The sequence below is a fragment of the Thermobia domestica genome, chromosome 6 (assembly GCF_964235325.1).
Source record: "Thermobia domestica chromosome 6, izTheDome1.hap1.1, whole genome shotgun sequence".
Classification (NCBI taxonomy): Eukaryota; Metazoa; Arthropoda; class Insecta; order Zygentoma; family Lepismatidae; genus Thermobia; species Thermobia domestica.
Window position 1 is genome coordinate 242,342,433 of NC_137459.1, and position 15,083 is coordinate 242,357,515.

The window sequence follows — 15,083 nt, forward strand, 5'->3', positions numbered from 1 at the left end:
CTACCTCTTCGAGTGTTTCGTCACCGTCCTTAAACTCGTTAAATCACCGCTGAAACTGTCCGGGTAGTCACGATACCCTCACTAAAGGTCTGGTATATTTTCCGTTCCCCTGGAGCGGCATTTGATCCCAGTTTGAACTCGTACAGCATGCACAACCCTTATGACACTCTGTGGAGGTCCCATGTTTACTCTGCCGTCACGCAAGTTCACAGTGTAAGTGAACTTCCACATCCAGATTGTATGTTGGATATACCCCCACCAACAATTAGATCTTCGCCATATATCCATTCGCATTCAACTCACGATGTGAGGGCCAATTGAACACAGACCTCCACAAAAAGTGACAGAACTTTCTCGGTTACCTTTATAGAAAGAAATGTAGATAACTGATTGGAAGAATGAGTTATATACTACTATATTATTCTATTTTGAATTGCACAGGTTCATTCTTTGATTCTGTTTGAAACGCCACATTACTGGAAAATAGTCAACAACAGCTGTCAACGCTGTTCGTCAAAATCTTCATTTGAACGTCAGAAGGCCGCATTTCCTCCGTTCAGCTGCCCGCGTTTTCCTAATGTACTACACAGAGCAGTCTATCACGCTTGCAGCTCTGATGTGAACGTGATGTGATGATGGAATGTATATATATGCATGGGATAAAGCAAGCGGAGAGTAGAAATGAAACAACAATACAATAATATTCTAAATATTATTAAATATCTTAAAGAGCAACAAACAGTGCACGATACTTCGTGGTCCACGTGCTCTTGCGAACTGCACAAGGCGACGCCACTTGTGCAGAAGCTCTTATTTTACAGTATTAGTGAATACTTAAATAGATATTTAAAATGATTATTTCATTTAAGAGTAATCATATGTCAATTTTGTATTTTGTATCTCTGAGAATTCCATGTGAACCTTAAATGTTTTATTGTATTTTTCCATTGTGTACAACATGCACATTAAGGTGAATAAAATCAACCAGTCAACCACAGTCCACAATACACAACTATACCAGGCACGTAGCCAAGGGGTGGGTCCGGGGGGTCCGGACCCCCCCTATCGGATGCAAAAATGAAAAACATTAAGGAAAGATAAAACAGAAAGAAAGGAGAAAGAGTTGAATCAGCCTCAAAAATATAAAGCTACAATAAGCGTTTGGTTACTCTTTCTTATGAGGATCTTTGTGTGGAGGAAACGGGGGGGGGGGGGTCAAGTTGAAATTGGATATTATTGTAAAGGAACATTCCGAATTCAATCTAGCTCCATGTTAACCCTATGCAGCGGAGCAAATCTATCTTCAACATTGGGAGGGACGGGTAAAACAATTCTCATAATTTTTAAGGATGTTCAAAATATTTATGAAGTTGAAAAACAATGCTCTGGAGGATCAGGGAAGCAGAGTTGCTTTCAAAGTTGTGAGGCGGGCAGATTTGAGGCTTATTCTGGGGGGGGGGGGGGCATCAATTTCATCTTACTTTCCTTTGTGGCAATCGGACACAAATGATCACATTTCTCCCCAAAAAAACGCATTTCAAATCGGAAAAAGTCCCGCCAGTTTCAAGATTGGAGGGGACATGTCCCCCTCATTCCCCCGGGATTTGTGCCAGCAACCCTATGGACTACAAATGACGATCGATAAACCAGTTCGGTCAGATAGCCTCTCAGGTAGAACTTAAGCAATGCCCAGAATTACCAATAATATGAACCATTTTGAATTTTGCGGCAACACTAGTCCATTTTATAGGATGTCTTTACTCTCGAAAGAGATCTCGTTGCTATCCTTGACGGCACTAAACTAAGATAAGAGAAATAGGAAGACGAGAAGAACCGAGTTCGGATGACCTCGGAAGACTATGTCTTTTTCAATACTTTTTCTATTCTTTTACGCAAGATTTCTTCATAGTTTTTTAATTAAAATACTTACTAACATATCCTCGTTTTATTGTCCTAACAAACCAATATGGGTATGTTGTCAGTAAAATAGTTTAGATTGATCGATCCCTTGGTATTGTAACCACAGTATTTCATGTCACGCACCCCCCTTCCATTACGAAATTCCGGCTAAACGAACGAATGTATGTTACCAGTAAAATAGTTTAGAATGATAGAACTCCTGGTGTGATAACCACAGTATTACGTCACGGACCCCCCTATTGCGAAATCCTGGCTACGTGCCTGACTATACCGACAGTTAGTGCATTTTATTGCTTTTATCGTGACCTCATAGTCGTATAGTCCTTTTTAATAGAAGTAGCCAGTCGAAAATTATAACTTTTCTTGTAAGTCTATTGTGCTTATGCGAAGAATGCTACATCTAGCTATATTATTTCAAATTATGAATGTGCATTTGAAATAACTAAATTCATAATTAAATATAAGCGTTCCAGTAATATTAATAGGTTGTTGTATTCTTCCAGGAGTATGTTATTGCTCTTCAGGATTCGCTGGAAGTGACTGTTCCGTTAACATTTATGTTGCGCCTGTTGTGAAAGGTATTCAAGTGTCTCCATGTGACGTCCGAAAAACATCTTGCAGGTATACAGCAGTTTTTGGAGATAATTTTGCAGAACATCCTTATCTTCAATGTTATGTTGAAGTATTTCAGGTAAGGAACTTTAAATTTCAACCAAGTTATGGAAATTTAATGTAATCACAATTTAGTCTTACATGCAAGAATATTCAACTAGTATACAATATAAGAAATCTTGTTGATCAGTGAGTTCAGGGGCGTCGGGTTCTGAAAATCACTAAGGGTGCTGTAATTCACAGCCACAACCAAGGTGTGTTCATCAGTAGTGGTGATTTATATGATGCAGTTTCGTTTTCAAACCTTCATTATATAGTACAAATGAGAAAATATAAATACGAACCGATGCAAGATCTCTAAAAATAATACGGATAAATTATTTTCCTCACAAGATTTAGTATACAGTTTCACTCAATGATACTTACTTGTTAAAATTGCTTTGTAGAAATTACTAATTTGAAAAGAGTTGACTGTCAATTGTGAAAGTATATGCTTTAGTTTAAGATTTAAGAACTCCTTTTCTAAAATAATAGTTAGGTGACTTGTCTAAATATTTTGATATAGAAAATTGTGCTAATAAATAATCATCTACCTAATTAATGTTCTGATGTAATGTGCACTAATGAACAATTCCTTTTTAACTGAAGGTTAAGGATAAAGATGACTCTCAAATATCGCAAGGCGCTATAAGAACAGTAGCAGAATTCTTAAGCTTTCAAGTTGTAATTTGCTCATTGCCACAATTGGACGTTCACTCTGTGGGAAAACAATACAACAAGGACAGTACAAGGTAATTTTGCTTTAAATTTAAGCTCAGAATACATTTTAACACTGCTCACAAATGTTGGCAAAGGCTATTATCTATCGTAGGCAAATACACGAATAAGAGAATCTGGCTTTTGATGTTTAATGACAGAAAAAACAAATTAACAGCCGAAAGCTAACATGTCCTACGAACTTTGTGCAGTCTAAATAACTTTCTTGCAGTCTGTCAAATAAATAAAATGTCAAATCAAAACTTCTGTCTGTAGAGAATTACCTATTTAGCAGGCTTGTAATTAGTGTTAAAAAATTACGATTAATCAGTTAATACTTTCGTTAATTTTTAATTTAATTAATTAGATTTTTTCAGGAGTTAATTTTTAATTGATAATTTCCCCACCAAATGGTATGCCTTAAACTACTATTCCCGCTCATGCCTAGAACTCACGGGAAGTTTGTTTGTTGCTGCTTTGATTTCAATACCCATCTTGCGGAATATGAAACAAGTCAACGGATTAGTTTCAAAGGAACGTATCTACATTTTTTTAGACACGGACATTTCTGATATTATTAGAGCTAGAATGTTTCTTTCTGTGAAATGATTATAAGTCAAACTTTCATGTAAAAAATGGTTGATCAAACAAAAAGCATTTTGGATTATCAAAAACTAAAATCAAATACGAGAAAACAATTTCTGTAGATACGTTCCTATGACACTAAGCCGTCGAAGTGTTGTTCCAATAAATAAAAGTGATATGACGTGCTCTTACAAACGTCCAACATCTAAGCAATGTGAAGCACCACAAAGATTAATCTACATCACCCTAACCTCTCTCAAATTTTCTGAACTGTCATCACTCTCCAATTATAAATCAAAAACTCCTTTCTGTGCCAGGAACTACATATTCTACACATAGTTTGTGAACTTTATGCACATGCACACAAACTACAGAATTCTGGATAAACTACTCAGTCAGCACAAGTTTATTTTAATTGCCAATATAATCATCAGATGCATTCTTTCTAATCGAACATTTTGAGAGCTATACGAGACACCTTCGTAGTCACACAGCAACAATATGCCTTTGCTCAGTTATGTTTGCAGACTGACAGTAAATGGCGTGACATTCTCCAAATAAATACTTAACATCTGTAACAATACTATGTATATCAAAGTAGAGAATTACATGATAACACATAGTATTACATCCATCACTGATAAGTCTATTTCTTGCATACCTTTTTGTAGCCAACAAATTCTGGATGACTGATGTTCGCTTCCTAATTATTTGTTTTTCATCCACACGTGAACTTCCCCACAAATTGTGAACGTTTTGCTGTTATTTCTTCTAAGTATCACAATTCTTTCAACTTCGTACCAGTGTATTCCAATCAATATCTTCCTCACGCACAAAAAGCAGTTTCTTCACTGTATCAATTAATTGGACCAAAGCTCCTCTTTACTCGACTTCGGCGTTCGTTTATATCCCGAGTCTCCTCCGAAATGCCTGAACCGTTCTTAAGCAAATTTGACCTAGTGATTTGAGAGCGCGCGATTAGTGTTGTAAGGAGTCGCATGTCCCGATCGGACATACCATTGAGAATAATCATCGAAAAACAGGATGACCATAGGCTTAACACTGGAAAACCATTTGGTGCGCGAATTGCCATTGTAAACAATGGAAAACAGAATTTTCAGCACTAGAAATAGGGCGAAGCTCTTTTCGTTTTGTTCTGCAAGCACGATTTTTGAAAGCCATTATGCTTTTCGCTGATATGCCAAATTTAACTATTTGCACGTCGTGTTCGTTCACGAAAACAATTGATACACTAAAAAATTCTATGAATAATCATAATCAACAAAGGTAGATCGCTTCGCTCCAAATTTGCAATTAATGCATACCTCGTAAATGTATGCTACACACAAAATGAAACAAACAAAAATACACAATAGTTTACATGTGAACAACAAATAAATGTAATCAGTGAGCTCATTCATTATTATTAAAAACAGAGACCCTGAAAACTCTCATTTTATTGCAAGCGAATAAAAGTACTTTCGTGTTTGGTTAATTATTCAACCATTTTTCATTCATGATTGGTAAGTTGCATCTGTTTTGTTCTGGAAAATTTCTGAGCATTTCATTACAAATCTAAACTTTTAAAAAAGGGACAGTCACTCAGCATCCACAAATTTTGATGCGAGAGCGAGTTTGATTGTCCCTCTGATGAACTTTCTTCTTAATAACTTAGAGTTGATCGGTTATGAACAGGGAATCGCTTTGCTTGCTTTACAGTAAATAAGACTCAATTTATAGGAAATTCTTGGAAAATGTGTCCATTCATTCAGAAGTAATTTGAAGGGCAGCATTCTTGATCATCATCTTACAAACATAAATAGTTCTTTTTCCTTGGAAAATAATGCCGAAAACTTAAATCACAAGAGAAAAACAAGTCAAAAGAGGGAAGACAGATATATATACATATATATATATATATATATATATATATATATATATATATATATATATATATATATATATATATATATGAATGTAACGAATACATCAACTAGAATTGTTCTAACATAGTGGATTGCAGTTTTTCTAATTCTATTAAAAAGTAATTGCCTTTGTAAGGTTGTGCACCGAATTGTTTAGAAGGTATGACAATAGTCGATCTGCATCATAAAACTTTCTGCTCTTTCATAGGCTATATGTTTATAATATGGATCCCGCATCTTGTAAAACAACTATGTGGAGATATTATAAAATTCTATATGATGCACTATATCAATCAATCAATCACAATAATACCAATAACTACTTTCAGGACTCTACTCAAAGTGGGTGTATGCTACGGTGATCATTGCAGTTCAACTTTAGACATGTGGATTGTGGATTCCAAGTGCTGGAACTGTTCTACAGATGCCACATGTAAACCAATTTTGGAAGGACCTTGTTTCTATTATAATCCTTATTACACTGAAGATAATTATCAAGAAAGTTATCCTGAAGCGTCATCTCGAGAAGGTAGGATAATATATGTTTTACTATAGAAATAAACATCGAATTACAATCGGAAAAGTGAAATGAAATCTTTAAGTTTTACCTCCCACGGTTAGGCTAAAGGAGACGGAGATTATGAGAAATGAATGAAATGGTGGAATGAAGAAAGTGGGAGAACCCTGAGAAAACCCACGAGCACGGCGTTTGTCCACCACAAACTCAATAAGGCGCGAGCTAGGATTGAACCAGGGACCCCAAGCACCGGAGGTGAACGCTCTACCACTGAGCCAAAGCTCCCCCCAGTTACAATCGGATATATATATATATATATATATATATATATATATATATATATATAAGATAATTCAATAAGAACATACCAGGCCTATATCCCAGCTGATACTGCACGTAGAGCCATCAAACAAAAAATTGCATTAACAAATCGTATGTGTAGAATGCAATAAAAATAGTAGCGAGACCAGTGGCGTCTCGCAAATACCTTCAACGGGCGGCAACTTCAAAATTTGAAATGGAAATAGGGGTTGGTTGTGCCCCCATTGAAACAAGCGCACAATGGGAGAATCGTCGAGAGGAAACACATTGGCATATTTCTTCCTCTGTGGCAGCAACACGATCGCATTACGAGGTCAAACTCAGATGATGCGAGGGTTTCTGCATGCGGAACCAAAGGGAAGAGTAAATACTGGTCTGAAACGAACGGGACGTACAATTGTACATACGCGGAATCACACCGTGTAAGTGGTAACAACAATGGCGTCAGCAAGAGAAACCCCCCGACGGGATGAGGGTACATACTGTAGCAGTAAGCAGAGGCATATTTGCTGCTGTTGAATGAAGCTCTAAATAGGGAACCAATGACATACACAATATTTGAAGAGAGTGGTTTCCGTATGGCTGCGACAGAAGCGCACTGGATGGGGAGAACTATGATGAGGGACAATGTACGATGCTATAACAAAACAGAAGATGAAACTATTGCTTGCAACGAAGAAAGACGAACCGAATGTGCTGTTGCCAAAGCATGGAACAAAACATGGGGACAGAAAGCTGAGGCGTTGCAATCAAGCCATTGGAGAAAGGTGAGTAAAGAGCTAAAGAATCAGCTTACCTTCTGCGGAGTGTAGTCGACGCCCCCTGGCTTTTACAAATGTTCAAAGTGATGTCCCCGAACAGCAATTTATTGGCTGTATGTAATTGTGAGCAACAGCTTCCAACTCGGCCACGTTGATGGTCCGGAATGCGGTTGTAATGCGGTCTTGCATGTTGCGAATTGTAGTTGCTCGGTTGACATACACAAGATCCTTAATTCGACCCCAGAAAAAATAGTCCATACAAGTAAGGTCGGGCGACCGCGGAGGAAACTGTGGATTGGAGACTCTTCCGATCTAGCGTTGCGGAAATAGAACATTTAGCTCTTTCCTACACATGGCAGCATTATGGGCTGGACAGCCATCTAATTGAAACCACAGCGTCTGACGTATATGGAGCGGTACGTTTTCCAATTGCGGCTGTAGATGGTGTCGCAAGAAATCACGAAACATTGCACCTGTTAAATGGTTCAATGACCTGAGTCCCTACAATGCCACCCCACACATTAATGCGCCATCGGTGTTGCCGATTAACTTCTCTCATCCAGTGAGGGTTCTCCGCTGCCCAGTAATGTGCATTGTGGAGATTCACGTTGCCATCACTGTAGAATGTCGCTTCATCAGTCCATAAAATGAACTGAATTAAATTCGGACGTTCTCTCACGCGATTGACCACCCAGTTGCAGAACAGAAGCCATAAAGTACAGTCCGCATCACTTAGTTCTTGATGCAGAGAGAGGTGGTACGGGTGGAAATGTGATTTCCACAGAATACGCAGGACACTACCTTGACTAATACTACGATCTCGTGCGATCTGCCGCGAAGATACATGAGGATTTACTGCAATAGCGGCAAGTACATCAATGGCAACGTCTTCATTTTGTACGACTCTTCTCCGGACACCATAGCGTCAACGCATGTTGCCTGTCTGCCGTAATCGTGCTGCTAATCTCCGCACCACATTGTGGGAAATAGCTTGTCGCTGTGGATAGCGTTCAGCGTATAATCGAGCTGCAGCCCTATAATTTTCCCGGCATCCCCTAAAATCATGAACATTTGGAATGCCTCCAAATTCGTATACCGCACGAATGTTATTTACTACCGACACTTCCTACTACAATCACTCAAACATCATCACAATCAAAGAGGTTTCACTGCTTGTGGAAGTTTCGTATTCGTCCCGTCACGAGCTTGTAATGCACAGGGGTAGTAGAACTCAATGCACGACACCTTGTCCAGTACACGGACCACTTTAACTCACTGCAGAGGTTAATCACTCTCGGACTCTACACGCTTGTGTTACCTGTTTTGGCTAGGGCATCGCTCCTTCTGCTCTCTGTCTGACATAGCAGCAATCGCCTGTTCGAGGCTGCATAGACTATGTCTCGAGCAAGGTCATGTACGTGCTAGCTACTGGATCTACAAGAGTACCACCACACAATCACTGGCAACGATAAATGAGTGTGCTGTTCGAAACAACGACAAACAAGCCCACAACACATGCTTCCGGATTTGGGAGATATTTCATATTGTACGCACGCACACAAGATACGTCGCGCGTCTACGTCATTGTGGGTCTGGGCTACCCTTGGCTTAGGCCCTGAGTTAATCCTGCAAAGGCGTCGACGGCTGTTTGCCAGGGCATGGTTTGCATGTACCCTCCCAGCATTCGCCTGGTGTGACTGGGGACACCCTCGCATCATCTGACTTTTACCTTGTAATCCGACCGTGTTGCTGCCAACGAGGAAGAAATATGCCAACGTGTTTCCTTTCGACGTTTCTCCCATTGTGCGCTTGTTTCAATGGAGGCACAACCAACCCGTTTCCATGTCAAACTTTGCAGATGACCCCGTTGGAGATATTCACGATACGCCACTGGTGTCGCTACTATTTTTATTGAATTCTACACATATGATTTGGTAGTTCAATTGTTTGGCGGCTCTATGTGCATTATTAGCTGAGATAAAGGCCTGCTACGGGTGGTCAGATACGACTCTGCAACAACGCCTCTAGCGGCTAAATGGAAAAGGATATGACAAAGTTTGTCCTCTAAAAGTTGCATGACATTTAATGTCCTTTCGAACGATTCCAACAGTTATACCACTTTCCATTTCAAATTTTGAAGTTGCTCCCCGTTGGAGGCATTCACAAGACGCCACTGGTCTCGCTACTATTTTATTGCATTCTACACATACGATTTGGTAATGATTTTGTTTTTTTTTATTTGAAGACTCTACGTGCAGTATTAGCTGCAATATAGGCCTAGTACGTTCTTATTGAACCACCGTATATATACATAGATAGATAGATAGATATAAATATACAGGGTGTTAATGAACTATACCGACAAAATGTAAACGGTGATTCCTAACATCAAAATAAGAGAAAAAGTTCATATGGGCCTATGGCGAAAAGTGCATAGTTTCAGAGCTAGGGCTGTCCAAAAGCGCGAATAAGCCAAATTTCAACAGGCCCTATTTCGAATTCCAGAAACTATGGATGGTGGTCCTTACCAGCGTAAAGGAAGCCACGCATACACAATCCAAAATTGCATATTTCATCAATTTTCAATAGGTGTACAGTGTATTCCTTATAGGGTATAATTCTCAGATATGCTCTCAATACGATTTCAGACATACCTTGATTTCAAGGAGGGTCTAAAGTAGGCAGGAGGTAAGCCCTGACAACAATGGACATCCAGTGCTTCGGAGGGAAGTTGAAAGTGTTAGGGAACCGGCAGCTCCATGTTTTGTGTGTGTGTGTGTGTGTGTTCAGAATAACGTGTGATGCGATGTATTTTGTCACGGTATTTTTTTACGTTTTCTTCACTTAAAAGCGTGAAAGAAAACATCGCAGAATGCGTTTCCCGAGTACGAGAAACCGTGGTGCTGACGATCCCTAACATTTCCAACATCGCGCAAAATCATTCCGTGTTCACTGCTATCAAGACTTACCGCTTGCCTACTTTGGACCAATCGTAAAGTCAGAGCATATCTCAAAATTGGGTTGATGGCATGTCTGGGAATTTCACCCTGCAGGAAATACTCTGTACACCCATTGAACATTAATGAAATGTGCATTTTTGGATTGCGTATGCATGACTTCCTTTACGCTGATAAGGACTACCATCCATAGTTTCTCGACTTCGAAATAGGTACTCTTGAAATTTGGCTTTCTCGCGATTTTGGACAGCCCTAGCTCTGAAAATATGTACTTTTGCCCACAGGTCCATATGAACTGTTTTTCTTATTTTGATGTGAGGAATCGCCTCTTCCAGTTTGTCGGAATAGTTCATTAACACCCTGTATGTATATAGATAGATGGAAAGAGAGAGAGAGAGAGAGAGAGAGAGAGAGAGAGAGAGGCCCTATATATATCGCCTGTTTATTTCAAGAACGACATAACTCAAAATTCCTAACTTTTTAGGGATCTTGCATCGTTTGGCCTAATAATCGTTTCGCCTAACCAATTATCTGACACTTTTATGACAGATAAAAGGTAAGCTTTATGTCCGACATTTTAGGCGAAATAAGGATACTCGTTTGGCCTAATCCTCGTTTTGCCTAAAATGGTGGACTATAAAAAAAATCGTGGAGGACTATAAAAAAACTGGAGGGAAATTTTTCGAAAAAAAAAATCCTACTATGTGAAGAACTGAGAAATACAGATGCAAAACCAGTTAAATCCCTCTTCCATATTCAGTTTCATAAACTGTTAAATCCCAAACCTGCAAATAACCTAATGAGAAAAGCAGAATCAAACCCGGTTAATTCCATATTTCAAACAATTTGAGGTTTCGTACTGTATAGGATTAGTTTAGTAATCTGAATATTTCTTGCAACTCTTCGTAGATCATTCGAAATTTTATTTGGCAGAATTTGAAGTGTGCGCTTTCATTATTTTTTTTTTAATTTTTGGACTGAAAATTGAAAAAAAAAATAAAATGAAATCTTTAGCTTTATGTCCCACGGTTATGCCGGTTAGGCTAAAGGAGACGGTGATAATGAGAAATGAATGAAATGCTAGAATGAAGAAAGTGGAAGGAAACGAGAGAACCCCGAGAAAATCCACGAGCACGGTGTTTGTCCACCACAAAGTCCACATGGCGCGAGCTGGGATCGAACCAGGGACCCCAAGCACAGGAGGTGAACGCTCTACTACTAAGCCACCGCGCACCCTGGACTGAAAATGGAGACACTATACGTCTTAACCTAACTGTTCGTGAAACTTTTCTGTGCTTCTTTGCTTTTCTTTAATAATTACTAGACAAATGCACGAAAAATCGAAAGAAAACGATACTCTAAGCAGCGATGATCATAATTTTGTTATCAGACAACACCAAAATTGTCTAGAAAACGTACAAGACACATGAAAAACTGGAAACGAAATGTAGCCAAAAAGACAAGGTGAGTGGACTATCTATGGTTAAAAGTCGTTTGTTTTGTATTTCAGGGTAACTCTTTACTTTGAACAAAACATTGTTGGATTAGGTTCTTCTCTAAACGGTCTCTTCAGCTTCAGCAGAACCTCTTTCTTAAAATGTCTCTTGTCAATTATCATTCAAAATTATAACATGCTTCTGGTACATGTTAAAAAATTTTGCCACTTATTTACCATTTCTGATTCTCTTTCTGCCACTGTTTTGCTCAAACTCAACATTTGCACATTTTGTTTTGCTATATTTCAAATTCATATATTGGGATAATTGGCAAATTAATATTCACCCTTTGTTGGTCCATAAAAGGTTACAAACTCTTCCAAAATATAGTCATTCAGTTTAGAAATGTATACGGATAGGTATAATTAACTCCGCTTGTAGTTACGAAGGGTTTGACGATTGAAAGCAGCTCAAAGCTCACGTTTTACAAAGAGGTTTTTGAGGAGTAGAAAACCGAGAAAATGGTGATGCACCAGAGGACGACGACGATATGGATTTCCATTTAGTAGATGATGATGGAGAGGAGGTTACATAATTCAATTCTTTGCATATTTGGATCCATTGTTTTCAATTTAGAACAAAATTAATGTAGCATTTATGTATCTATATTCATTTGTGCTAATCTTGTGCAATGTATAGTTGATAATACATTCCCCCCCAATATTTTAGTAGGCATAATACTGATTTCTGACTCTGAGTTCCTTTCTTTTTGATAGGTTTTGTATCTTGAGCCTCAACAAAAATGGCCGCTCGTCCAGATGCAAAAGCTGTTATTTCCATTTACACACGCAAAACCTGTTAAATCAAAACTATTTTTTTCAATAACGCAATTCACAGACTAGTGTGATTATACAGCTTCGACAGACCAACACTCACATTATTCTTATTTTTTTAATGTTCTCTAGTTTCTAATGTTATTTTACAATTATGACGTGTTTAAATAGTTTTTCTCGATTTGTCACAAATTTTAAAATGTGAATTTAACGGGTTTTGCAATTCACTTACTCATATATATTTGTATATATCCATGGTCCTAGTAAAAACAGAAAGGAGCTTTGGTAATCCTAACTCCTCGAAAATAATTAATATAATATTAATCTATATATTTTGCATTTCTTAATTCTTTATATACTAGGGAATTTTCTCTTATATAATTTCCCTCTAGTTGAATTTCCCCGATTTTTCTTATTGTCCGCCATTTTAGGCGTAACGAGAATTAAGCCAAACTAGGATATTTTTTCACCTAAAATGGCGGATACAAATCTTATCATTTATCTGTCATCAGTGGCGGCGGTTGGACGTTAAAAGTGAGGGGGCAAGACATGATCTGAATATTTGTATATAAATGTTAGTTTTCCTGGTTGTTTCTAACATTTTGTTTGACGAAAGGTTGTATAACTAATAGGATACTATATTTTCAGTTAACATACCGTATATCGTATATAATAGTTTATTAAGTAAATTGAGAACAACGCAAGTAGATACTAGCCCTTTGTACTCTTAAACAACGAAAGTGTAAGAAGAGATTTGATTCCTTGCTCATGAACATCTTAAATTCTGTCTGGAAAATTGTGTGATCAGATTATTTAATAAATTTGCAAAACAAATAAATAGAAAGGATAATATTAATCATAGTAATGAATAATGATGCTTGTTTTGCAAAAGTTATATTGAAACTGAGGATTAATGAAAAACTTAATATTTAATTCCACACATGCTATTAAATGTATGTTATTACTTTTAGAAAATGAAAGACAGTAGATACTACAAGCATATGCTACGACATTTTAAGAAATATTTGCTTTTGCAACTTCTTGAAATATGTTCGTTGCCATTAGGTGCAGATTTCACTTTCTTGGAACACATCAAAACACAACAATACTTCACTTCAGTTATACAAAATAAACTTAAAACCTAGAATTATGTTCAATTTACTAAATTTTATTGTATATACACTCGTACATCCTTAAACACAACACTTCACTCGTATATTACACTACAAAACAATGAAAAAGGTAGAAGTTGTTTCTTATCACGCTCTTTTTAATCAATATTCCTTACTTTAGAAAGAAGAAAAGACATTTTAGGAACTGTCAATTTTTGTGCAATTAAAGAATAACTTGTGAAATAGGCCCTACTTTTTTGCATAATGTTCTTTCGATTAGCTTCAAAGCGGCTCACTAACATATCGAGCCCTTGTAAGAAGAAATAAAAGTATGCTGAAATTGTGCTCCAATAGGTTATTTTTTGGGGTTATTTTCTGTGGCGATTAAAACGCAATTACTGTAGCTTTCTTTACTCCACGGGAAGACAACCAATACGTATTCACGCAACAGCAAATATTATATGGCAGCATTTTCTCCTATTAATCAGTAACACATACAAAATCGTTACATTTTCAAATGAAACTATATACATTAATTGGTTACTTAAAAAAAGTGCGGGGGCAACTGCCCCCCTTTTCCCCCCCTAATCGCCGCACATGTCTGTCATAAAAGTGTCAGATAATTGGTTAGACTAAACGAGGATTAGGCCAAACGTGGCGACACGCTTTTTAGGAGAAGCGTTTAAAGTTTCGAAACGCAATGAAAACAAATGGACGCAAGAACGACACAAAGTGCTCTCTAGCGCACAATTTGGGAATCACATCTATAAAATTTTTACCAGAGACACATCAATATTAGCTTTCATTTTGTGCCCATAAGTCAATAAGGGTGATTTTTGAGTTATGTCGTTCTTGAAATAAACCGGCGATATATATATATATATTTGTTATTTTAAGCACGCTTGCAGGAGGCTTTTGCAAATAGATTCAAAATCGTTGTTAGAAGTTTATTCTGTAAGCTATAAATAGGAACACTTAAGATACAAAGCTCCACGAAAATTATTCGAAAGTTCAATAATGATTACTCACAACAGAATTTAGTAAAGTTCCTCACAACATAGTGAATTGTAAATGTATTAACTACTTGTCTTATATATACCGGTATATATTTAATTAAGATTACACTGGTTTAGATCATCCTTTTTTTTTATTTAGTAGACTTCAAATGATAAATCTCAAGCTAATTGTTCTCGAGCCTAAGATTAATATTTTTCGGAAAAAAGAAATTAAAAAAAGCTGCTAAAGTACTCAGAAATTCCTCTGATCAGCTCAAAAGACCTTCTACTAATATATCCTATTCGTATTACCCAAGTATTTCACATATAAAAGATCACACTTTCTAGCCTAT

The 15,083-nt window shown here is 37.4% G+C and overlaps 1 protein-coding gene across 1 annotated transcript in view; it reads left to right on the plus strand.

The window, feature by feature from the left end:
* The window catches only part of LOC145688445 (von Willebrand factor D and EGF domain-containing protein-like), a 613,451-nt gene that overhangs the window by 590,847 nt on the left and 7,521 nt on the right, over window positions 1-15,083 (plus strand). The window contains exons 16-18 of the mRNA XM_081762680.1: window positions 2,424-2,611; window positions 3,181-3,323; window positions 6,128-6,327. Of these exons, the coding sequence (XP_081618806.1) occupies window positions 2,424-2,611; window positions 3,181-3,323; window positions 6,128-6,327 (531 nt within the window). The remainder of the gene's footprint in view (window positions 1-2,423; window positions 2,612-3,180; window positions 3,324-6,127; window positions 6,328-15,083) is intronic.